General features: G+C 35.1%; 6 protein-coding genes across 6 annotated transcripts; 3 read left to right on the top strand and 3 right to left on the bottom strand.

Moving 5' to 3' along the window:
* Positions 1-11663: 11663 nt before the first annotated feature.
* On the bottom strand, positions 11664-13511 carry LOC104761094 (succinate dehydrogenase assembly factor 2, mitochondrial). Its single transcript, XM_010484129.3, has 5 exons — positions 12915-13511; positions 12725-12823; positions 12502-12628; positions 12147-12215; positions 11664-12059 (listed from the first exon to the last, which is right to left on the bottom strand). The coding sequence occupies exons 1-5, from the start codon at positions 13028-13030 to the stop codon at positions 11913-11915; spliced, it is 558 nt and encodes a 185-aa protein (XP_010482431.2). The 5' UTR covers positions 13031-13511; the 3' UTR covers positions 11664-11912.
* Positions 13512-13859: 348 nt separating this feature from the next.
* LOC104761093 (short-chain dehydrogenase/reductase 2-like) lies at positions 13860-15975 on the top strand. The gene is made up of 4 exons (XM_010484128.2): positions 13860-14149; positions 14667-14925; positions 15044-15238; positions 15320-15975. Exons 1-4 carry the CDS (start codon positions 14055-14057, stop codon positions 15713-15715), a joined length of 945 nt encoding a protein of 314 aa, XP_010482430.1. The 5' UTR covers positions 13860-14054; the 3' UTR covers positions 15716-15975.
* Positions 15976-16110: 135 nt separating this feature from the next.
* On the bottom strand, positions 16111-17930 carry LOC104761092 (chromophore lyase CRL, chloroplastic-like). Its single transcript, XM_010484127.3, has 3 exons — positions 17587-17930; positions 17423-17472; positions 16111-17267 (listed from the first exon to the last, which is right to left on the bottom strand). The coding sequence occupies exons 1-3, from the start codon at positions 17767-17769 to the stop codon at positions 17120-17122; spliced, it is 381 nt and encodes a 126-aa protein (XP_010482429.1). The 5' UTR covers positions 17770-17930; the 3' UTR covers positions 16111-17119.
* Positions 17931-19729: 1799 nt separating this feature from the next.
* LOC104763357 (uncharacterized) lies at positions 19730-20930 on the top strand. The gene is given in 4 exon segments (XM_087498654.1): positions 19730-20422; positions 20424-20435; positions 20550-20685; positions 20731-20930. Coding segments are annotated over 4 exon segments (1041 nt in total).
* A 1872-nt stretch (positions 20931-22802) lies between these two features.
* LOC104761089 (chromophore lyase CRL, chloroplastic) lies at positions 22803-24877 on the top strand. Its single transcript, XM_010484125.3, has 9 exons — positions 22803-23243; positions 23357-23406; positions 23603-23663; positions 23769-23804; positions 23904-23954; positions 24029-24121; positions 24209-24313; positions 24395-24487; positions 24619-24877. The coding sequence occupies exons 1-9, from the start codon at positions 23061-23063 to the stop codon at positions 24757-24759; spliced, it is 813 nt and encodes a 270-aa protein (XP_010482427.2). The 5' UTR covers positions 22803-23060; the 3' UTR covers positions 24760-24877.
* LOC104761090 (uncharacterized) lies at positions 24785-25908 on the bottom strand. The gene is made up of 4 exons (XM_010484126.3): positions 25545-25908; positions 25364-25422; positions 25129-25246; positions 24785-25046 (listed from the first exon to the last, which is right to left on the bottom strand). The coding sequence occupies exons 1-4, from the start codon at positions 25757-25759 to the stop codon at positions 24968-24970; spliced, it is 471 nt and encodes a 156-aa protein (XP_010482428.2). The 5' UTR covers positions 25760-25908; the 3' UTR covers positions 24785-24967.
* Between the last annotated feature and the right edge of the window lie 330 nt (positions 25909-26238).

The following is a 26238-nucleotide window of genomic DNA, read 5'->3' as shown; positions in this document are numbered from 1 at the left end:
TGTGTGGCCTTCGTGGCGGGCTGTTTAGCCATTGTGCGGCCTTCGTGGCGTGCTGTTTAGCCATTGTGTGGCCTTCGTGGTGGGCTGTTTAACCATTGTGTGGCCTTCGTGGCGGGCTGTTTAGCCAGAGTGCCTGTTGAGGCGGTCCTTCGGGACTTATGGTCTTCGTGACGGTCCTTCGGGACAAGTGGCCTTGGTGGCGGTCCTGTTGAGGACATTTGTTTGGCCTTTGTGGCGGTCCTGTTTAGGACATTTGTTTGGCCTTGGTGGTGTTCCTGTTTAGGACATTTGTTTGGCCTTTGTGGCGGTCCTGTTTAGGACATTTGTTTGGCCTTTGTGGTGGTCCTGTTTAGGAGATTTGTTTGGCCTTCGTGGCGGCCCGTGGGGCAGTGGGATGATCCTTATGTGGTCCTGGGGTATTCCAGTGAGGGGATATGTGGTTGGTACGACATTGTGTTGTCTTACGCGAGCCTCGGGAAGGAAACCTGGTTAGGGATAGGACTCAGACGTGTTCAGAATTGTTTGCTCGCGACTCTAGGAGGACTTTGGTTCTCCTAGTACCGCCATATTCTAGGACTTTGTGGCTTGGGAGTGTGGTTGGTATATCGACTTCAGATGATGATCCGAAGGCGCGCTGTAAGGTGACGACCCTAGAGACGAATATTGGATTTCTCCTTATACATTGTGGCATGCGGGTTTAGGCCCGATGAGGAGCCAACATTATGGCATGCAGACTTAGCTCTGATGAAGAGCCAATAAAAACTCAAGGTTTAGGCCTGTGAGTAAAGGAAATTCCAAAATTCGAGAGCAAATAACGCTTGGAGCGTGAATCTATCACCTAGAGGTGACCTTTCGTATATCGGTCGGAGGAGTGCGGGCCGTGGAGTCGGTAGCACATGAGTACTTGGCTGAGTGTTGTTCGAGATTCGAGGACGAATCTATTTTGGTGGGGGAGAATGGTAACGCCCGCGAACCAAAACGCCGCGTTTTGGGGGTGGGTGTCGATCGATACTCAAGGGGTGTCGGTCGACACCACTTATTCTGGTTCGACCAGATCGATTTAATTATCGATTTGAACCGGTTTGGTTTAGGAAAACCATTGGACCGAGGTATTTAAGTTATTTGTCGACCAGAAAGGGTTTTGGGGAGTTTATTTGTCTGCCGCTTTGTGGTTTTGAGAGAAAAGGGAGAAAAGAGAGTTCTTGAGATTTTTTGTGGGATTAGTGAGATTTCTTGTATGTTCTTGAGATATTTGGAGTTCGGAAGGCTCTAGAAGCTTCCTAGGAGGGGTGGATTCGTTGCTCTTGGTGTGAATCTTCCTGCAAAGAGGTTAGTGCATGACCATGGCTAATCTAAGCCCTTGATTTCCTTGTTCTTGCTTGTTTGTTGTTGTTTTGTGTGTTTTCTTGCCGGGGATTGGATTATACAGGTTCCTAATGGTGTTTCCGGCATGGGTTTTGAGTATTGGATGGTTCAGAGGAGATTGGGAAGCCAGATTCGACTCTCGGCTTCGTGCGGATCGCAGTGGTGTCGGTCGACACCAGCAAAAATGGGCATCGATCGACACTGTGGGGTAGTGTCGGTCGACACTAGGCTGGTGTCGGTCGACACCTCCCTTCCAATGTGACGATGTTCGTTTTCCGGGTTTGTGTGTTTTTTTTGTTGATTGTTTGGAACATTGGAGTCATTGTTGCTTGTGTGTATAGCCCAGTAGATGGAAGGATTGCCTCACTGAGTATTTATCAAATACTTATGCATCTCAATTTGTGTTTGTGGTGCAGGTAAAGGGAAAGTGTGATCGTGGAATCAAGGCAATAAAGAGGAAGATCTTCTAGCGACTCGATTGGATGTTGTCTGGCGTTGCTAGGTTGCTAGAGTCGGGTCTTTAGAACTTGCTAGGTTGCCGGTTCCTTGGTTTCCTGTTGTTTGTCATTGAAATGGTTAGGATTGGATAGTGGTTATTCTATATTGGATTATTATTGGTTATTTAATTGGTATTGTTTTCCGCTGTTGTTTTGTGATTGTGGTTAAGTGGCTAGTGGGTATGGGACCACTAGTCATAGTTATTTATTATTATTATTTGTAACGTCCGCGAACCAAAACTCTGCGTTTTGGGGGTGGGTGTCGATCGACACCCATGTTGGTGTCGGTCGACACCACTTATTTCTGATTCGACCAGATTGTTTTAATTATTTATTTGGACCGGTTTGGTTTAAGGAAACCTTTGGACCAATGTTTAAAAAGGAGAAAACGACCTAGGGTCGTGTTTTTGTTGTCTCACGCCTCTTTGAGAGAAAAGAAAAGAGAGAAAACTGTTCTTGAGGTTCTAGAGGGAGATTGTGAGATTTAAAGGCTTTGTGGGTGAGATCTTGCTGTGGAGTGAGGATTCAAGGCTAGGAATGTGTGGGAAGCTTGCTGAGAGTGTGGATTTGTTCATTGTTGGTCAGAAACTTCCTGCAAAGAGGTGAGTGCATGACCATGGTTAATCTAAGCCTTTGATTTCCTTGTTCTTGTTTGTTTGTTGTTGTTTTGTGTGTTTTCTTGCTGGGGGTTGGATTATACAGGTTCCTAATGATGTTTCTGGCATGGGTTTTGAGTATTGGATGATTTGGAGGAGATTGGGAAGCGAGATTCGACTCTCGGCTTCGTGCGGATCACAATTGCAGGTGGGTGTCGATCGACACCACTTGGTGTCGGTCGACACCAGCAAGATTGGGCATCGATCGACATTGTGGGGTAGGGTCGGTCGACACCAATGCCAGTGTCGGTCGACACCTCCCTTCCAGCGAGACGTGTTCGTTTTCCTGGTTTGTATGTTTTGTTTGTTGTTTGTTTGGAACATTGGAATCACTGTTGCTTGTGTGTATAGCCCAGTAGATGGGAGGATTGCCTCACTGAATGTTTACGCTATGTCTCTTCCTTGATCAGATATCTCATTACTTACTTTTCCCTCCTTCTCTGCCTCTATGTCTATATATCTCCCCCTCCTATCTCCCCCCCCCCCCCCCCCCTCCTATCTCTCCCTCTCCCTCTTATGATTGAGAATGATCTTCTAAACAAAATGAAATAATATATATCTTATCTTTCTTTAGCCGATATTTTGCCATTAGTCGTCTTGTAATTGGATTTCATTTTCATATCTTATCATGATTGTTATCTTATTTGAGCAGTTTCTCCTTAATTGCTAAGATTCTTTTTAATGTGGTTTTTCTTTTCTCTGCATTCCTTTTTCACTTGGTTAATACTATTTTCTCGACTCCTACTATACACCGTTTTTATTATTTTGGTTTAGCCCAAGCAAATATGAAGTTTAGCCCAACATCATGATCCACTTGACTATCATATCTACCTAACTTAACCATCAAAGCCCAATTTAAATTTCTCTTTTTCTTTATTTGATCATATATAGTTTGGTCTAAAACTTACCTTATGAACACTTTTTCATCCTTAGATCCAAGCTAAAATGTTACAAATTAGTTCATGTGAATGTTCTTCGGACCGTCCAGGATCGAAGTGATTTGTCATCTTGCAAATGAAGCCCAACATCATGATCCACTTGACTATCATATCTCCCTAACTTAACCATCAAAGCCCAATTTATATTTCTCTTTTTCTTTATTTGATCATATATAGTTTGGTCTAAAAACTTACTTTATGAACACTTTTTCATTCCTAGATCCAAGCTGAGATGTTACAAATTAGTTCATGTGAATGTTCTTTGGAACGTCTAGGATGGAATTGATTTGTCATCTTGCAAATGAACCCCAACATCATGATTCACTTGACTATCATATCTCCCAAACTTAACCATCAAAGCCCAATTTAATTTTTTCTTTTCTTTATTTGATCATATATAGCTTGGTCAAACTTACCTTATGAACACTTTCTCATCCTTAGGTCCAAGCTGAGATGTTACAAATTAGTTCATGTAAAGGTTCTTCTCACCCTCTCGGATGTAATTGATTTGCCATCTTGCAAATGAAAAGTACTTTATTGTTCCTTGGCTTTGCACTTTTTTGCTAGCTCACTCGCCTTCATAAACAAATTTGATCATGCATGGGAATTCAGATATATTAGATTTTAACCCAAATTACACCGCATGACGATTTTTTGTAATTAAAATGTAAATTTTAAGTTATGTGTATATGTTATTATTTGTTTTATTTAGTTTTTAAAATTATTTAATTTTAATTTGATTGTTAATTATAGGATTTAACCCGCAAAATAACGCATGGGAATTTGTCTTTTTACATAATAAGCTGATTTAATAAAACAGAGAATATTATGGTTTCTGTTAAAGATGAAATCGGTTAATAAATATCAATTTATAATATTTGAAAAACTGACGAAATATATTAGTTTAGTTTCTATTTTTGAAATAGAAAATATTCAAATCTTTTTGTTAAAAAATAAAAGAAAATAGAAATTGATTCTAGAGATATTGTAGGAGTATTTAGTGACTGAAAGTTTAGTTATTTTTTTTTCACTTAAACAAATAATTCTTTAAATTAAAAAGAAAACATAAATTAATTTGTACATATATTTTAGGAATATTTTAGTTTTTTTTTTGGTGAGAAAAGGGAGGCTAACCTCCCTCAATTTATTAAAAAAAGAAAAATAAAAATACAATCGGAGTTAGAAATATACTCTAACAAAAGAATTAACACAATCTGAAACAGACTAACAAAAGAAAATCCAGCGGTAATAAGAATGCATAGTTCGCCATTCCATCAGTAAGACGATTAGCTTCCATATACATATGTGAAATACAAACTATCCAGTCCCTTGCAATAAAGTCATGGCACAATCATACCAAGAAATACAGCGGATGAGCATCACTAACCCCAAGTTCCCATACAACCACTCAAGTAGGGACTTAGCAAAGAAATCTCTTCTTGTCCTAGGCAGGATTATCCGACGCCAAACCCTTGCCATTGCAGGGAAATCCCGCAAAATATGGAGAAGAGTCTCCTCCCCACCTTTACAGACCTGACAGATACTAGAATCATATAAATGACGCCTTTTTTCTTTCGTATTTTTCATAAGCACCTGATGCATTCCCAACCATAGGAAGAGATGAACTAGCTCTCGAACAATCGCATGACACGCTCTCAAGAATAACTTACTAACATCCTGGCGTGGGGCACTATCCCGAGTAAGCAAAGAGTAAGCCAATGTCACCGAGAACTTCCCATCATGTGTTTCTCCCCATGAAAATCTGTCTATAACTCCAATAACTCTGATTTGCACAACAGAAGATTCCTCAAACAAAATTAAATCATCAGCAAAGCATATATGGGATAGTTTCGGACCACCACGAGAGAGAGTTATTGGCTTCCACTCCCCTTCAGTAATCAACACCTCTATAAGATGACACAATCGCTCAAGACATAGAACATATATGTACAGAAATAGAGGGTCGCCTTGGCGGGGACCTTTCAATAGTTGAAAGGCTTCTGTCTTCTCTCCGTTCCACAGGAGATTCATGGAGGGGCCAGTAACACACGCCATGATCCAAGCCACCCATTTATCTGGAAATCTTGTGGCTCGAAGCGTATCCTCTAGAAATATTTTAGTTATTGTTCTTTTTCTAAAATTTTAAAGATTAACGTTGTAATCCTTTAACCTATAAAACACAAGATACATGTTCAATCAAATTAAGCCCAAATAGATTTTTTCTTTTATGTTTTTTAAAAAAAGTAAAAAAACAAAAGCCATTAATGAAAAATCAAAACACGATCGTCATGGGTGAGTTCTATTTTTATTTTTATTATTATTTTTTATTTATGAGAAAACTAAAATCAATTGTGTTACCCATGTATCCATTAAAAGGTCATAAACAAAAAAAAAAATCTTCTGTCCTTTTCAGATGTTAACAAATACAAGTAATGCAATATGTGGTCATTTAACTCTTTTTAAAAATAAAAAATATATGTCATCATTTATTTTTATAATTTTTTGCGTGTTTGATGATATTATATTTTATATATGATATTAATACATTTTATAAATTTAATTCTTTTATTTTACCAGTTATATTGTGACATGTTCACAGGTGTGACTCAATGTATACAAAATATACTTTGGCCTATGGCATCAAATTGTTTAGAAACAATTAAAGAGGCATATTTCTACAAAATACTTGTAATTAAGCAGGCTCAATTGGCTAGATCACTCATGTTCTTAGTAGCAATAAGAATAAAAAGAACTAAAATATAAAAATGTTAAAGGAACAAGGAACCAAACAGAACAAAGTCTTATAAAATTAAGTTTAAGCATTCTTTACTCTATTTAATATCTAACACAGAGAACCCGAGTTTGTTCCAACCACTTCTCTCCCTAGCACAACTCTCGATATTCTTTTTTCTGGCGGCATCGATTCTGATCGGCGTTGGGAAGCTGTTTCTTTATCCTCGTCTTCTTCTCTCCTTCCTAGGTTTAAGTTCTGTTTGTTTCGATGGTGAACGTATCAGAAGTTTATCGAGAGTTCACTCAATAAATTCAGCCATACTTAAGCTTCACCCCTCCCCCTCCCTCTGTCTCTTCCGGTGCTTTCTCTTAGTGAGGTGATTCTCACGAGTCTCCAGCCCCTCAACGCCAAATCTGAGACCTCACACCGCCTCTATAACCTTGTTCATCATCTTTTTCACCTTCCCTCAAAGTAAATCTTTTCATATCTCCGTTTTTCGGATCCAGATCCCCTCACCAAGCGATTTGCTTGACTACAGTTGGACTAGTGCTCTGTGTTAACGCTGGAATTGTGTAAAATATTTGACAAGGTCTCGGGACCTAATCTCTCTTCTTCATAGATCTTGGTTTGTTCCAAATCTTCTCTCACTTTACCGTATCATATCATTGTGTCGATTCATGGAATTAATTGTCCAAAAAACTGAAATTTAGATATAATTAATCATTGATGCTCTGTTATTGTTCTTTTATTTGTTTTTTATCCACCGTTTTTAAATTTTCTACAAATGGATACTTTTTAACGATTTTTAGATAGTATATAAAATTATAAATCCAATTTTATTTTCCAAACCCATTAGAAATAATTTTAGCTTTTTCAAATAAAAAAAGGCTAAGTCTGTAATAATTTCCAGTGATCACTCTAGGAGTCTATTTTTCCTTTTATAAGAAACTACGATAACGCACAGGAAAGTGAAAACTTGAAATAATTAACATTGTTAATTTCACATTTCAAGTAATTTTTTTTTGGTAATTTTTTAATTGTTTAATAGAAAAGTCATAAATAATGAATAAGATGAATTAACCAAATTAGTTAAATAAAATATTTGTTATATATATAAATGAAAAATCGATTCATTGACAATAAGAGAATAATGTTAAAGATATATAAAGGGAAAATCACATTTTAAACCTTCAAAGTGTCATTAGGTAGCACTTTAAACCTCGAGAGAATTTTATTAACACTATAAACCTTGAAAATTATTTTGCTAACACTTTGAACCTTTAAAATGATTCTACTAACACTTTAAACCTTAAAACTAACTTTCATTTTCGTACCGCCATAAAAAATAATGGAATAATAATATCCGTCAATGTGAAATAATTTAACTATGTTGGCTTAATTTAAATTTTAATTAATTTTATTTTTTATAAATAAATGAAAAGATAAAAAAATAGATTAGTGTTCATCTTCATTGTAAACAAAAAATTTACGATGTTATTCTTCACATTACTAATCCTTTTAATAAATACATCGTCTTCAATTTTACATTTGTCAAATGTTTTAACCTTACCTATGATTCTTCCTTTTTTTTGCTTTGATGTATTTATTTTTTTTTATCAATCTTCATAAATAATTAAATTAAATTAAATAAATAAATAAGTATTTAAATCGAACCAACATAGTTTAACTATTTCACGTTGACGGATATTACTGTTCCATCATTTTTCGTGGCGGTAGAAACAGGAAATTTAGTTTTAAAGTTTAAAGTGTTAGTGAAATCATTTTAAAGGTTTATAGTGTTAGTGAAAATATTTCAAGGTTTAAAATGCTACTCAGTGACACTTTGAAGGTTTAATATGTAATTTTCCCGATATATAAATCTAGGTTTACCGAATCATACTCAGATAATCAATTTTGAAAGATATTCACATAGAATAAAATTTAAATCATTATTCTATCGAAATTTATAAAAAAATAATAAGAGAATCAGGGAAAAATAGCTCATAGCTGCAACTGCAACCAACCAAATTGACTAAAAAGATAAATATATGAAAAATTAGAAATCACAATTAATTACCTAAATTAATACTTGAAAGAGATGATCAATACAGTTAGATATAAAACGACACCAAACAAAAGTTAGATGAATGAATCAATAAATAAAACAATCCAATTTTTTTAACAAAGATGAGTGAATTAATGTTGATTAATATATTGAAAGAAAATAAAACTCAGAAATTTCAAATTTGGAGATATTAAACAATAGCAAATAACAAAAACACTTTTCAAGGTCCATAATATATATATATATATATATATAAACAAAGAGGTGTGAAACAAAAATGTGCGAAAACTAACAAATGTGAACATTGAAAGCTGGGAGTACGACGAAGAAACATAATTGTTGGATCAAAATATTGCAACTTTTAAGATCATTAAAAATCAGTTAGATGAGATAATAAAAATAATCTCATCACTTATATTTAAATTGACCCCTAAAAGTGAGTTTGCTATAATATATAAACATATAAATCTATGATTTTATTTATTAACTTGTAATTATAAAAAATACTCAGAAAACAATAAATTCGAAACTTGTTTTTGTATTCCATAAAAGTATATATATAATAAACAAAGAGGTGTAAAATATAAAGGCGTAAATGTAGAAGGGTAAAAAAAAATATGAAAAACTAATAGGTGCTATTTTTGAAGATGGGGGTACGACGAAAAGATGCAAAAATATGAAAATAAAGACGTGTGAAACAAAAAGGTGTGAAACAAAAAAAATGCAAAAACTAACAAGTACAAACATTGAAATCAATGGGTACGACGAAGAAACACAATTGCTGGATCAAAACACTGCAACTTTATATAAACAAAGAGGTGTAAAACAAAAATGTGTGAAAACTAATGGGTGCCTACATGGAAAGTTGGGGGTGCGACACAGAAACACAATTGTTGGATCGAGTCTTTGAAACTTTTGAGATCATTAACAAAGGGTGAGATCATTAATAATACTTAAATAATAAAAACTCTTTTCAAAATTCATAAAAATCTGTATATATATAAAAACAAAAAGGTGTGAAAACAAAGAAGTGTGAAACAAAGGTGTGAAACAAAAAAGTGTGAAAACTAACAAGTGCAATCATTGAAAGCTAGTGGTACGACGAAGAAACACAATTGTTGGATCAAAACATTGCAACTTTATATAAACAAAGAGGTATAAAACAAAAGGGTGTGAAAACTAACGATTACCAACATAGAAAGCTGGAGGTGCAACGAAGAAATACAATTGTTGGACCGAAACTTTGAAACTTTAAGATCATTAACAAAGGGTGAGATGATTAATCATACTCAAAGAACAAAAACGCTTTTCAAAGTCCATAAATATCTGCATATATAAAAAAAACAAAGAGTGTAAAAACAAAGAGGTGTGAAACAAAAAAGTACGAAAACTAACAAGTGCAACCATTGAAAGCTAGGGGTACAACGAAGAAACACAATTGTTGGATCAAAACATTGCAACTTTATATAAACAAAGAGGTGTAAAACAAAAGGTGTGAAACTAACGGGTGCCAACATGGAAAGCTGGGGGTGCAACGAAGAAACACAATTTTTGGACCAAAACTTTGCAACTTTGAGATCATTAACAAAGGGTGAGATCATTAATAATACTCAAAGAATAAAAACTCTTTTTAAAATCCGTAAAAATCTGTATATATATAAAAACAAAGAGTGTGAAAACAAAGAGGTGTGAAACAAAAAGGTGTGAAAACTAACAAGTGCAACCATTGAAAGCTATGAATACGAATAAACACAATTGTTGGATCAAAATATTGCAACTTTATATAAATAAACAGGTGTAAAACAAAATGGTGTGAAAACTAACAGGTGCCAACATGGAAAGTTGGGGGTGCAACGAAGAAACACAATTGTTGGACCGAAATATTGCAACTTTTGAGATCATTAAAAAAGGGTTTAATAGGTGCGATTTTTAAAAGATGGGGTACGACGAATAAACACGACTATTGGAAAAAAAAACTTGCAACTATTAGGATCATCAATAATTTTAAACCGTTAGATGAGATAATAGAAACAATCTCATCCGTTAGATTAAAGTTGACTCCTAAAAGTGGGTTTGCTATTATATATAGACCGTTAGATGAGATAATAGAAACAATCTCATCCGTTAGATTAAAGTTGACCCCCAAAAATGGGTTTGCTATTATATATAGATTCAACTTAAAATGACAAAACACTTCCTATAATCCCACGATATCTCTACCACACAACTTCAAATATTTGGTAGTAAATTATTTATCTCAGTTAAAATTATGTATTTCATTTTTTAAAAATAAATTAATAATTATGCCAAATATTATACTAGTTCTGTTATTTCAGATTTCGGGTATTTAGTTTCTAAATTTAAGTAATTTTTGGCTATCTGAAAACCCTTTAACCCAGTGAAAACATATATAGAAAAAAAAAAGAGGAGAAAATTATTAGACACTGTTCATATTGGTTACTTTTTTCCTAAATCTATCCAAACCTACCCAAGTTAGCTGAAATACCCTATAATACTCTAACCAAAACTGACCTGAACCACATTTTCTGATATACATTAAGGTACCATTTTTGATCTCATATAATACTCAGATCCGAACTGATACCTAAAGTACAAGTTAAGGTCTAGATCTGATTGAGTGTTTCTCATAATATAAAACCTGTTTGGTTCTGCCGAGGCTTAATTCTTATCTCCACTTTGATGATGTAACCTGCTCTATTTTCTCTATATCTTGATGTTTCTATGAGTGTCTTATGAATCTTGAAGTTGTGGCTGTGAGGGTGGGAGCCAATTACCTCGACCTCGGTGTAAGTAGTGTTGGGCAAGACTGAAAACGGTATTTGCTTTGGCTGCACAAAGAGGAGATCAAGTTCTTCTTGGTTGATAAGTTTTTTATGAAGCTCAACAAATGACTTCCAATTTTCTCGCCATTAGTTGTGGTTGTATCCACTATGGTTTTGTAATCTCCACATAGACCATCAAAAGATGTCGTCAATCGTATCTTCATGATCAAGTGGCTTTCCAAGAAATACCAATTTGATGTCGTTATTGAGTTTTATAAAAATACTTATCAAATGTCTTTATTTCTTTTAGAAGATGTTTATTCAAAAACTACCAAAACAAAAAAGAGAAGAAATCAGCCCTTTTTGCGTAACAGGCTAGGCTTTTAATATGGAAATGAACCTGACTCGACTAATCAGTTTGACCTATGATAAAATCCCTATTTCTGACAGTCCACAACTCTCTCCTCACATTGACCATTGCTGAACTAAGAGTAACATACACAAAATACAAGAGGCTTATTACCTCTACCAAACTTGTCCTGGAACTTGATAGATAATCAGTAGTGCATCAATAGCTAACTAAAGGCCGCAGTGATATTGGTTCCAAACTTCCAAGGCCCCTGAATTTACAAACTCGGCACATATATTTATAGAATCACTCCACAATCCCATGATACCAATATTACCATCAAGAAAGTTCAACATACAAGACACAAGACTGTAACAATCTCAACGTCATCAGACCTTCTTCACAGGCTGGTTCTTTATTAACACAATAGTAAAAGTAATGGTTGCTACGATCTGGTATCTATTTTCAGATACTTTAAATAACGTATATTTGAAGATGTTACTTTTGTAAAGAGGAGTTTATGTTTTACTGGTTCCCTGAAATGGGAGCATCACGGCCTCTCTTGAAATCGTCCCAGCCTTTCACCCAGGGCTGTCCAGCTGCTGCACGTGTCTCTGGTGCTGCATGCTTGTTCAGATTCTTCATGACTTTCTCGTGCAACGCCGAGAACACCTTTAACATCACAACCAAGGAATGTTTCAATCATTGAAGTAAACAAAAGACGTTTGAACATAGCCATGGTTAAGAGATTTTGGTTACCGGATTTGAGCTCACTGCTTCTGGAGGCTGTTCCTGTTCAGTTAGCCATTTCCAGAGATCAGGGTTTTCCTGCATAATTGCCAATAGAAAGAAAGATTAAATCCATTTTAATCTAACAAATTCCTGATTTCTCTCTGAGGTCACTATGAAAAGAATAAAGTTGTCACCATCCACTCTTAGCAAATCCATGATATCGTGTTTCACATCTAGTTAACATTCCCTAACTCTTAAATGGGATCATTTCAAGCTAAGATCACAGACACAACCTCAACCTGGCTAAACAATTTCTCCATACCAAGCAGAATCATTATATGCATTAGAGAGTTTCAAATGAAAAGAAGACAATGAAACATACCAAATTCAGGACATGGATTAGGGATTGAACACCACTTTCATCCATGGATTTAACATTCTCCTCAACCCAATTTCCCAAAACAAGATCAAGTTCAAGAAACCCTCTTTGCTTGCTCCTATACAATAACCTATCACAACAACAAAGAAACCCCAAAAACAATCAAATCACCAAAACATGAGATTTGTTTTCGAAACAAATCGAATCCTAAAATTAAAAACTATACCTGTTGATCGTTCTTCTCTTATTCTCTTCGTTAGAGAGATCAATATCAAAATTCTGGGGTGACACACAGAAGAACCTCGTCCCTAAATCAACTCCATTCCTATAAAATATATATCAAATTCCTGAAACTTCAGACTTGTTCACGAACATAAACGATCATTATTACGGTGGAGAGAAAGAATTAATATTACCGGAAATGAACAGGATACGTCCGGTTTGTGGCGGTAGGAATGACGGAGCTCCGGCCAACGACGGCGGTGGAGCGAATGATCCGGTGAACGTTAAACAGAGCTTTCCGGCTAGCCATTTTGTTGTTTTCTCTCTTGTCGCGGCGAACAAAAGTGGTACTTATGGATCCATTAATGGGCCTATTACTTGTCGTGGCCCTCTCTTGACCACATAGTATATAACTCGATTTTTTTTTTCTTGACGAAATCTAATAATATTGTTTAAAGGTTTATTAAAAAAAAAAATCATTGCTTTTAACTTATGCAATTATTTGAAAGTCTTCTGTATTGTAAAATGTGATTTTCTTTCAAACTTTTTATTGACTTATGGATTTGTAAAACTCAAAAATAATCATGTGTTTATTAGATTATTGATTTCTAAATACTATTATCCGATGTTATTCATTTCATGATTTATTCTTAGATTTTATATTAAATTTTAACGGAATTGGAAAAAATAAAAATACAAAAACCCAAATTGGTAAACCTCCGATCTTAAAATATGAAAAGATTAATAAATTCATGGACCAATAAAGGCCCCTTGAATAAGCTTTTTTTTTTTCATTTTTTTTTTCAATACAAATAGATAGGCCTTGATTTTTTTGTAGAGAAATTGGATGTATATATGTTTTGGAGGCTAAAGAGTTGTAGACAAATTAGACCAAAGTGAGAGGATGCAAGGTGACATGTGGAGTCATACACTCATCCTGAGACTCTTTAATAAGGACTGAGCTCACGAAACCAAACGATCAAATAAAACAATAACAAAGGATACATAACTTTGGTTCGTATAAAGTTTACTCTAGGCTCCAGCTAAATTAATTATGCTCCAAGAAACAGATTCTACAACTAAAAATAGGAACATTATGAATATGAAATGAGAGGTCACAAAAAAAATTGGCGCAAAAATTGGAGGGATTGACCTTTGACCCACAAAAAGGATGAGAAGAAACTTTGAGAAGGAGATGACAACGACGACGAAGCTCTTTGTGTTTGTGCATGCCTCTTCTCCCTACAATTCAAATCGAAAAATACAAACTTAGAATCTATAACAACAAAAATATAAACTCATAATCTTGAAAGAGAGTAACGGAGAGCAAGAAGATGGTTGGAAGCAAAGACAAATCGAAAGAGAAACGAGACAAGAGACTCCAAGAGATCTCCCTCCTTCGTACTATTCCTTACTCCGATCATCAGAGGTATCAACAATTCCATGTTCTTATAAATTAAGAAATATTTGGTTTTCTATAATTTTGGTGAAATATTTTATGTGTTGATATATAGATGATCTTTGTCACGCTTATAGATATGTTGTTATTTTACATAATTTGCGCGTACAATTTTTTTTTTGTGTCCTTCAATCGTGAGGAAAAAATACGTCTAGGTGTGATTGTATAGGGTAAAACTAAATCATCGTTGAAAACATGCATGCTGTGATTTTTGTTGTATAGGGTAAAACTAAATCATCGTTGAAAACATGCATGCTGTGATTTTTGTTTCCATTACATTTTAGTCATTTGATATCTCTTTTGTGTTTCCCTAATAACTTTCGTTGGAAGTTTGAATACATTTTTTCTAGTACATTTGATAATAAGAGGAGATTCAGCTGATTCATGCATGTTATAAAATAAGGGTCATGATTTTAGTTATTTTCTTTAATCCTTAAAACAAAAATTGGTTTTATTCTTGACTGGGGGATTGTATATATATGTATAGGTGGTGGACCTCTGAAACCGTGGCGGTGGTAACAGGTGCAAATAGAGGGATAGGATTTGAGATGGTGAGACAATTGGCCGGACATGGATTAACAGTTATCCTAACATCTAGAGACGAGAATGTAGGCGTCGAAGCAGCCAAGATCCTTCAAGAAGGTGGATTCAATGTTGATTTCCACCGTCTCGATATCTTGGACCCTTCCTCAATTCAAGATTTTTGTAACTGGATTAAGGAAAAATACGAATGTATTGATGTTTTAGTAAGTTGATTCCTTTGTTCATTAATTCATATCACATTTGAGTTTGATGATATATATATATATATATAGGCTTGTCACCTGATGAGTTATGATGTGAAATATGTTTTTGGTCATGCAGATAAATAACGCAGGAGTAAACTACAATGTTGGATCAGGCAACTCGGTTGAGTTCTCAAATATGGTTATATCTACCAACTACTATGGCACCAAGAACATAATCACAGCCATGATTCCATTGATGAGACATGCTTCTCAAGGAGCTCGTATTGTCAATGTAACCTCAAGGCTTGGTAGATTAAAAGGCCGACACAGTGTACATACATCTCTAACTCAACCTTTGTTCCTCTAACATTCTGTACCAACAATTTTTTTTTAACCTAATCCTCTTCAACAGAAACTTGAGAATGAAGCGGTGAGAGCGAAGCTTATGGATGTGGACTCTCTAACAGAAGAAATCGTTGACGAAACAGTCTCGGAGTTTTTGAAACAAGTGGAAGAAGGAACATGGGAATCTGGAGGTTGGCCACATTCTTTCACAGACTATTCTGTCTCAAAGATGGCGGTGAACGCATACACAAGAGTGCTAGCTAAAGAACTATCAGAGAGACCAGATGGGGAGAAGATATATGCAAACTGCTTTTGTCCCGGTTGGGTTAAAACCGCAATGACGGGTTATGCAGGGAACATCTCAGCAGAAGATGGAGCTGACACTGGAGTTTGGCTTGCATTGCTTCCTGATCAAGCTATTACAGGAAAGTTCTTTGCCGAGAGACGTGAGATCAATTTCTAAAGAGAAACGTTCTACAAGAGTTGATTTTGAAGTTAGTTTTTTTTTTTAGTTTGATTGCTCCAGATACAAAAGTTGATATGCAAAAAAATAAAACATTGATTGATACACATATCTTTAGATTCTTCTCTTTTCTTTTCCTTTTTTTTTTTTTTTTTGGTGTGTGTCTTTGTGATTGTGGTCATTGTTTTAGTTTATAAATATGTTCTTAGTGATATAATTGACCCTTTTTAAGAATAAATATTAATCTTGTTTTATGTTCATTAGCACCTTTTTGTAAATTCAGATATATATGATTATGCATGCTCTTACAATCAGTTATGTTAAATTCCAAATATATATAGTACTTTTTGTTTTGTTGAAGTTTTTGATCATATTAACAAACTTGTTGTATGTTGTTTCCATGGAATTGATTTTTTTTTTTAAAAAAAAAAAAACTCAAGAGCTAAAAAGTTTGGGTGACAACATCCAGACACAAGCTGCCTCTAGACACATTTCCAGTCTCGACACGCAATTCAAATGATTTATACCTTGTACTAGATGACCGCACATACTTCACTGCATTTCGAATGGCAACAATACTCTATCTCACATGCGCTAAACCATCCCTCACAATCAGATTTAAGATGTGAGCACAACAACGCATATGTAAAAAATTTCCATCTCGAATCAAGGCATTACCTTCCTTCAGCCTCAAAGCATCCATGAATAACCGTAGAGCTTTGTCATTTCCTTTCGCATTGTCAACCGTTACAGTGAATACTTTCTCAATTCCCCAATCTTCTAAGCATTGGACAAGGTGTGATGCAATTGTTTCCCCTTTATGGTCTATGATTGGCTTGAAATTGATGATCCTCTTTTTCATAACCCAATTTGCATCGATCCAATGTGTTGTTACAACCATGTAACTACATGAGGTCGTAGGAGCTACCCAAATGTCTGTAGTGAGAGATACCCTCTTCTTCTCACTTGTGAACAGCTTCTTCAAAGCAACTTTTTCTTGCAAAGATATCCTTCGTCGCTGTCCTTTGCAGTGAACACGATAACATGGCAGCAAATTAAAGCAAAATCGCCTAAAGCCCTCTGATTCAACAAAGGAGAATGGCAGCTCATTTAACACTATCATCTCATTGACTGATCTTCTAAACAGTTCTTTGTCATACTTCATGGTAGTTGTCATGACACCACTAGGATCACTACTTAGAACCTTTTGACTTCCTGCATCTTCATGAGCTTTGAACAACTTACATCTTGCTATGTGACCTCTCATAGTACTTGTTCCATTCTTCTTTGTGTCACACCCTATCTCTGCTCCACAATATCGACAATTGGCCAGCTTGGGATCAACAATCTGTTTAATGAAATTAGCCCACACATCCGATCTTGGAGCCATTTGTTTCCTTACTTTCACCGAAGGAGAATCAGAGGTTGATTTAGCAATTGTGCTGCTTTTTTGCCTTTTAGATCCACTAGTTGCAGTACGTTGTCGAGGTTCTTCTTCTTCTCCTTCAAACTCTTCTTCAAACATGTTGTCGTTGTTGTCTTGAGAAGACATCTACAAAGCATAAAGTCACAACCATTAGCTATATTTCACAAAAAAAAAACTCCAAGAACAGAGAAAACAATAGCAACAAACACGTATCAGTTGAAAAAAAAATCCAACTAATATAATATAGAACCAGCTTGAGATAAAAGAAGAAGATAATAAACCTTATATTGAAGTAATTGTCAGGATCCCTTGACGCTTGCTCCCTCGTAAACTACAAATCCATGTAACAAAAAAACCCTCAAAATCAGAACTTTAGAAGATAGAATTAGAGTTGAAAGAAACCTAAAAAGTGTGAGAGCTTTGGAATTGTGGGCAACAAACAAACCTTCTCTCCGGTGAGAGAACGAGAGACGACGCGAGCGTGATCCCTACGAGTAGTGGATTTAGTGAGACGCTTGATGAGAAGAGCACCGCCAACAAGAACCAGAGTTTTAATCACCAAACCACGAGCCCAGCTCCACCCATTCGAGCTTGATTCAGGATCCGAACCCGACTCGGTGGTACCCATTAAAACTTTCAAATTTTAGTTCAAAGGTTTCGAATTTAGTTGAAAGATTCCATCTTTAGTATCTGTTTGTTTCTCCGGACCGCGATTCAAAACAGAACCAGCTTTTACCTAGCGTTTTTTTAGAAAAACGCACCAAGTGGATAATAGAATGATTTTTTCTTGTTTTTTTTAAATATGCAAAATAAAAAAATATATATATATAGGTACTACATCACAAAATCTTTATCACATCTCTGTATAACATCACAAAATGATTCTTCAGAAATTGGCTTAGCAAATTTATGAGCAAATCTTCCACATTTTCAGGTTAGTATTTTAATTTACTGTATTTGATAAATAATTTTAATAATATAGTATATTTGTTAAATAATCTAATGTATTCTATATTATATTAACTTAAATAGTTAATAAATATAATTTATATAAGGTTATTGAAGTGGTTACTCTAAAATTTTGTGTTAAAATTAACAAGTGATGCAACTATTTTCATCATTTGTTATTATTGATGTTAATATGTGTCATTTCAAAAACTGAAATTAAATTTGAGGTCAATGATAATATTTAAAAATAGATTATGACAAATAATATTAACTATTGTGTTTTTTCTAAATAATTTTAAGATTTATATTACTTATGAATAATGAATGATAAGAAAAAATTTCTTTTATTTTCATAATTCTAAAATTAATAACAAGTTTATTCTTTTAAATCATTTCCGAGAATTATTAATTTTAGATGCAAAAATTGTTTTCAATAGCTATTAAAAATTTATTTGGTTTTTAGTAATAATTATTAAAAAAATGGTCATTTTAAAAAATGAAAAAAAAATCATAAACATAACCAAATTATTATCATCATCGATTATACAAAAAAAAATGATATATATTTAGATTATGACCTGATTTTTTCAAATTTAAGTGTTTTAGAATATTATGAGGAAATAATTTTATGATCGTGGGATCACTCAATTTTTTGTTATTGCTGATTTCAGAAAATAAATTTTCCAAAATATTTATATAATCACATAGAAAAATTAATTATAGTAGTTACAAAAATAGTGGGTTAGTTGGAAGGATTAGTTATCCTGTTCATATCATTTTTTTTAACCAAACAAATTTACAACTTTAAATAAATGATCTTGAAAGTGGTTACTCTAATATTTTCTGTTCATTTTAACAAGTGAACCATATTAAACATATAACGAATATTTGTATAGCCGTTTTTATAATGATAGTTTTCGGAAAAAAATTATTATTGGGTTTTACCATGTATTTATAACAAAACCAAAGTAATTAATTGTTGGACTTTATTGAATGTAGATATGTCGTCTAATCGTCGACGGAACACAAGTCCTTCAAGACGAACAGATTCAACTCTTCCCACCGACAATTCAACTCTTCTCACGGAAACAACAATACGGGTACATTTAAATTTATTTTTAATTAAAATTAAAATATTTTTGACAGAATCGTCGTACATTCAGGAAAAATAAATAAATTGTATTCACAAATTTTGTAGAACAAAGACAAGTACAAATGGTCGTACATTCAGGAAAAAACATTAATTCAATTGTTCGACGAAGCAATTGCCATGAATAATTATACTCTAAAAATCCTACTGCTATTGGTAGAGAGTATATTGTTGAAAAGTTTAATCAAGCGTTCAACATGAATATAACCTATGGTTTTTTCAAAAACAAGCTTGATGAATTCAAAAAAAATTACAAGAGGTGGAAATTTCTTACGCATAAAACTGGCATAACGGTTGATCTTGATACATCCATGATATTTGCATCTGAAGCATGGCGGACGGAACAGGAGTATGTAAGTACACTAAATCTTTTTATTCATAAACCTATGTTTAAAAATTTATATATCAAAAAATCTAATTGATTTTAAAATTATAGGGATGCAAATTAACAAAAAGCTTTAACCGAAAGCCGCCTGAATTTTGGGATGTGATGCAACGATGTCTCGCATTACATGATGTTCAGTCTCAATCTCAACACTCTGCTCGTCAAAGAAGAGAACAATTGATCCATGAGCATGCAGTTGATGAAGAAGGCCATGATGACTCAGACAGTGATAGCGGTGACGTGCCACAAACACAGATTCCTGAAACGAAAGAAGAAGAAGAAGTGTATCGTGTTACCATTGATGATGATGAAATAGTCCAAAATTCTGCTGCTAGAAGCCAACAACAAGGTAGGGTAAATTTGCAGTCAACCGCTAGAGGTGGAAGTAGTGCACACAGATCTGGAGGAAGCTCACGTGTTTCTATTGGAAGCGGTTCACGAGGAAGTCGAAGATGACAATCCTTTGAAACAACAATACAAGACAGCATCACTGGCTTTAGAGAATTCCAACGACAAAGTTTTCAACAACTTCTTCCTGGTGCTTTTGACCAAGATGATTACGATGAATTTAAAAAGGCGGAAGCGATATTTATCGCGCTAGATCTTCCCAAACACACTAGATTTTATTGGGCATGCATTAATGCACTTAAGGAGCTAGTATTTTGGCGTAAGTATTTCATTGATATAGCTGCAAGCACCGACGAGGATAAGATACAACTGTTAGAAGCTATGACTGGGGTTTCACGTAACAACCAAGATGTGCCAAAACAGTTAGGTTCAGGCCATTCATTTGGGAGTCCACATTCAGGAGGTATATCATCTGGAAGTCCATCTTCTGTGGGTAATAATTTGGGAGGGCAAAATTCAAACCGGTTTTTGGGGTCCCATTTATCCACAGTGGGGAACACCACCAAATGCTCTACAGTGGGGAACACCACCAAATGCTCCACAGTGGGAAACACCACCAAATGCACAGTGGGGCATGTCACCAAATGTTCTACAGTGGGGAACACCACCAAATGCTCCACAATGGCGGCAAACACAAAATTTTCAACAAGGAGGTTCAAGCGGAACGACTCCAACAAATGTTCAATATGGATTTTCAGTTGGAGGTCAAGGAGATGGTGCAACAGTAGAAACTCCACCGATCATTCAACAAACATCATCATCCAATCTCGGTTTCACGAATTATTTTGAAACTGGACAAATGCCACAAACACCTAGACCAGGAGGTCTCTTTAATATTTGGGGAACTCCGCAAGGATCCAATGCAAGTCATCACAGTGATGTAGGAGATGAAGATTAGTTTGTTTTATTTGTGGTTTATCAAACTCATTTATGTTTTGAAATGATTGATGTTTTTTTTAGTTTAATGTTGAATTTTATTTAATTTATGTTTGTAAAATAATCTATGTCTAATGACAAAAATCGTTTGTATTGAATTTCAGGCATTTCGTATATGTCAGTTGGGATCACAAGACCTTAACAATCTAAGTTACGAAGAAAGAATTAAACTGTGGAATTTGGAAAACGAACAATTTGAAGAGTTAGTAATTCAACCAGCTTTGAATTATTATGACCGATATTTTCAAAGAGCACCAGTCCAAACTGATGGAGGTTTGGGATGGAAAAATATATGGCGTCGACTACAGCAAGATGATGCAGCTTGTCTTCAGTTATTACGGATGTCACTTCCATGTTTCACAACATTGTGTAATATGTTGCAAACAAATTATGGTCTTCAGCCAACATTGAGTATAAGTATTGAAGAAAGTGTTGCTATGTTTCTAAGGATATGTGGGCACAATGAAGTTCAGAGAGATGTTGGTTAAGATTTGGACGAAATTAAGAAACTGCGCAGAGAAAATTTAGAGAAGTTCTTACGGCAACTGAATTATTAGCATGTGATTATATTAGAACTCCGACAAGACAAGAACTTTATCGAATTCCTGAAAGACTTCAGGTAGACCGAAGATATTGGCCATATTTTAGTGGATTCGTTGGAGCTATGGATGGGACTCATGTATGCGTCAAAGTAAAGCCAGAGTTACAAGGAATGTATTGGAATCGGCACGATAATGCATCATTGAACATCATGGCAATATGTGATTTGAATATGTTATTCACATATATCTGGAATGGAGCACCAGGATCATGCCACGATACAACTGTTCTGTAGATAGCACAACAAAGTGATACCGAGTTTCCTTTGCCTCCATCAGATAAGTATTATCTCGTTGATTCTGGTTATCCAAACAAACAAGGATTTCTTGCTCCTTATAGATCATCACGAAATCGAGTTGTGAGATATCATATATCCCAATTTCATTCTGGTCCTCCTCCAAGGAATAAACATGAATTGTTCAACCAATGTCATGCATCTTTACGTTCTGTTATAGAAACAACGTTTGGAGTTTGGAAGAAGAAGTGGAGGATACTTTCTGATTTTCCAAGATATAATGTTCAAATTCAGAAAAGAGTAGTAATGGCTACAGTGGGACTACATAATTTCATCAGGATTTCAAATTTTTCGGATGCAGATTTCGCAAATGTAACGACTGAGACGAACAACAACCAAAATTTTGAGCATGATATAGGTGACATAGATGCAACAGAGATAGTAGATGGAGAAGCTATGACGCAAATAAGAGATACTATTGCAAATATGTTATGGGAAAATCAAAGTAATCGATAATTTTTTTAAAAAAATTGTATCTTTATATAGTTGAACTTTTTATCAATATGTCAAAAAAAAATTACTTTTGATCAATTATAGTATTTAAGGTTTATAAATACAATTATTTTTATTATTAATTCATAACATACAATAATATACAAACATACTAATTATTAATAAATTTATTTATAATATATGTAATCTGCACCGCTTTTTCTTTTTTTTTACCATTCACACAATTAATACTGAACCGCAAATAGTTTTTTCACCAATCAAATATCATTTTGTACCGCTTATTTAGTATAAACCGCACTTGTCCCACAAACCGCACATACTGCAGTTAAACCGTACCGCACTCTAAAACTGCTTTCCCCGCACAACCAAAACCGCGGTCACCATTCGGAGCCTTAGATTGGTTTGGCTTCAAATTCGATTTCTCAAATATTGAGTTTGTAAAATTTAAACAAATACATAGTTTGATTTTCATATTCGGTTTAGTTTGGACCGGATTAAAAACAACAAATTTACAAGGTGAAGAAAGAAAAGAAGATGGAAAGGTTACACGTGGCAAACAATCTCCCCAGTGGTTCGGAGACACAAAATCAAAAGCGTCGATCGTCACAAAACCTCTCCTCCTCTTCTTCGCGACTTCGTTTTAATCGGCAAAATATAATTTCGGCTCCGGAGAAACAAACAGATACTAAAGATGGAATCTTTCAACTAAATTCGAAACCTTTGAACTAAAATTCGAAAGTTTTAATGGGTACCACCGAGTCGGGTTCGGATCCTGAATCAAGCTCGAATGGGTGGAGCCGGGCTCGTGGTTTGGTGATTAAAACTCTGGTTCTTGTTGGCGGTGCTCTTCTCATCAAGCGTCTCACTAAATCCACTACTCGTAGGGATCACGCTCGCGTCGTCTCTCGTTCTCTCACCGGAGAGAAGGTTTGTTTGTTGCCCACAATTCCAAAGCTCTCACACTTTTTAGGTTTCTTTCAACTCTAATTCTATCTTCTAAAGTTCTGATTTTGAGGGTTTTTTGTTACATGGATTTGTAGTTTACGAGGGAGCAAGCGTCAAGGGATCCTGACAATTACTTCAATATAAGGTTTATTATCTTCTTCTTTTATCTCAAACTTGTTTCATGATACATTGATCTCTTCTGAGTGTAGAACTCTAGCTGGCTATATCAAGATTTGGTTAGAATGTTTGATACTGTTTAGGATGTTGTTTCAAGATTGTAACTGTTTGATGTCCCTATCTCTAGTTTGTGTCAAGAATCTGAGTTTGTAATAGTTGTACAGAATGCTGAGTTGCCCTGCTGCTGAAATGGTGGATGGTTCTGAGGTTTTGTATCTCGAACAGGTGATTGGATTGATCTCTTACTTCTTTCTTGCACTATGCAGATCGATGATGTAAATTTGTTTCTTTGATCTATGTGTAAGCCAATTTTTTTCTCTTTTTCCTCAGGCATTTTGGAGGACTCCGCAGAAACCTTTTCGTCAAGTATGCATTCATTCCCTTCATAGATTCTCTCTTGTTTGGTTCCATTAGGAAAAAGTATTGTGTTGCTAAAGTCTTAGACCTTTTTGTTTTTGGTTCCAGAGATTATATATGGTTAAGCCGTGTCCAAAAGAGCTGAAATGTGATGTTGAGGTGAGGATATGAGCTATTGTGATCTTCTTATGTTTTCTGATACAACAATAGTTTTAAGCTGTGTTTAATGCTAGGTAAGTTCATATGCGATTAGAGATGCTGAGGAGTACAAAAATTTCTGTGACCGCCCTAAGGATCAACGCCCACTTCCGGAAGAAGTTATTGGTGTAAGTCTTCAGGTTTTTTAGATTGACAGAGGTGTGAAGAGATTTTTGGTTACTGGATATTAAGCTTAGTATGGATCATCATAACAGGACATCGGGGAGCATTTGACAACTATACATCTCAATTCTTGTGACCGTGGGAAACGCTGCTTGTACGAAGGTTCAACTTCACCTGATGGATTTCCAAATTCATGGGTATTGTTCTTATAAGAAAAGTTACTGTATCTTGGTTTTAAAGCTAATCTTCGTTTACACTAAAACACTCTCGGATTGCAGAATGGGGCTAGCTATTCTACTTCAGATCTTGCAGTCCTGAAAAACAATGAGATACACCTATGGGATCGCGGCTTTGATGAGAATCGAAACCAGGTTCATCCCATCTTTCTCACTCTTATCAGATTGTACCATCGGACTTTGTCAAGATATGCTTACTAATACTGACAAATGCTCATCAAACTTCAATCTTATATGAAATGGGTTTTGGTTTGGAATATGGGCAGGTTTGGGGGCCAAAGCAAGGTCCATACGAGTTCAAGCCAGCGACATCCTCGAGCGTCAATGAAAACTTGTCTGCTTTGAACATCCTATATCAATCTTCAATCGATAAACCAATTCAAGGATCACTCATCTTGCAAGACTAGCTGTTTACCCCTTTACAATTGTTAATTTCCTCTGCATCACACTTACCTTACCCACTCTATTCATCTTGGCAACTTTCAATACAGTTTTGGTACATAGAAAGCTGAACACTTTACTTCATTACAGTGGTCACAAATAGAAGATTAAAATGTTAATACAAAACAAAAATGTTTTCAGAAGCCAAAAAATGTAGCCGTCTTGGTGCTGCATTCATGAGGTGTTGTGGACATAGAAGTAAAGAGCCGCGAGAGCTAAAACACCAACCGCAATTGCTATAGGCAATGCCTTGCTGCATGATTACCATAACACGTATGTATCAAAACCAGAGTGACAAAGATATAAAATTGATGAGAAAGGAGGATCATTTATACCCGACAGCTTCGTCTCTTTGGAGCTCAGCTTTTCTAGCCTTTCTCACATCTTTGTCATTGACATTCTTGCTCACATCCGGCATGTACGGTCTAAACCTCCGTTTGGGAGCAGCACACACTGCAAACAAAGACCTTAAACACATTGAAACCAAACCCAATTCCTACAAAACTGGTCGAAGCAACGACTGACTTGTCGATTTTTTTTTTTTTAAGTTTTAAACATGAAACACGATACCTGGACAGAAATAGTTATCAGGCAACTTGTCGAATGGAGTTCTGTCATTGTAAATATACCTGCCAATCAAGAGAAAGTGATGAAAAATAATTTTGTATGTTACGAGGATAATCAAGAAGAGATCAAGAGGGATAACAGTTTTGTATGTTAATCAAGAAGAGAGATCAAGACTAAAACAGACCCGCAATCACGGCAAATATAGGCTTGCTTGGAGGAGACACGCATGGAGAATCTAGGAGCAGAGGATGAAGATTTGGAATGAGACTTCTTGTTGCCAAGTAGCCTTAACGAGTAGTAAGGCAAGAAAGATGATCTTTGGAGGGTGAGAGTCGTCGGAGGTAAGACGACGGAGGATCTTCCGGCGTAAAGAGTCGTCGGAGGAAGCTGCATCGCCATTTTGAGAAAAAAAGTCAAAAAGTGTGGTGGTGGGATCAGAGGAGAAGAGAGGAAAGTGATAAGAAGGAAGAGTGTAGAATACAAGAAGAGTGGGAAAGATGTGGAAGAGTGTGCTCCTCACAAGCCCTCTCACTAGCCACGTCAGATTTGGTGTTGATATAAAAAATCTCCTATAATTTATGTATGAAAATCCCCTCATTTTACAAAAAGAAAGACAAAAAGCTGGTAACTAGCATACTTTTATTTAGATTTTTTTTAAAATCTTAGATCGAATTTTTACCTTTTACGATACAATTTAGCTATCTACCTCATCGTAAAACTATTTTTATTCTATGCACTTCGTTTTATATCGAAATAATATGTGTGTTATATCAATATAACTTCTATAAATTAATACTTTTTAAATTAATATTCGCTTTAAATTATTAAATTTTTTTAGTTTTTTTGGCCGGTGTAAAAAATGACATATTTCGATAAAA

Source organism: Camelina sativa, chromosome 18, assembly GCF_030686135.1.
Source record: "Camelina sativa cultivar CO46 ecotype springtype chromosome 18, ASM3068613v1".
Classification (NCBI taxonomy): domain Eukaryota; kingdom Viridiplantae; phylum Streptophyta; class Magnoliopsida; order Brassicales; family Brassicaceae; genus Camelina; species Camelina sativa.
The sequence above is the reverse complement of the archived record's forward strand: the minus strand, read 5'-3'. Positions and strand labels throughout refer to the sequence as shown.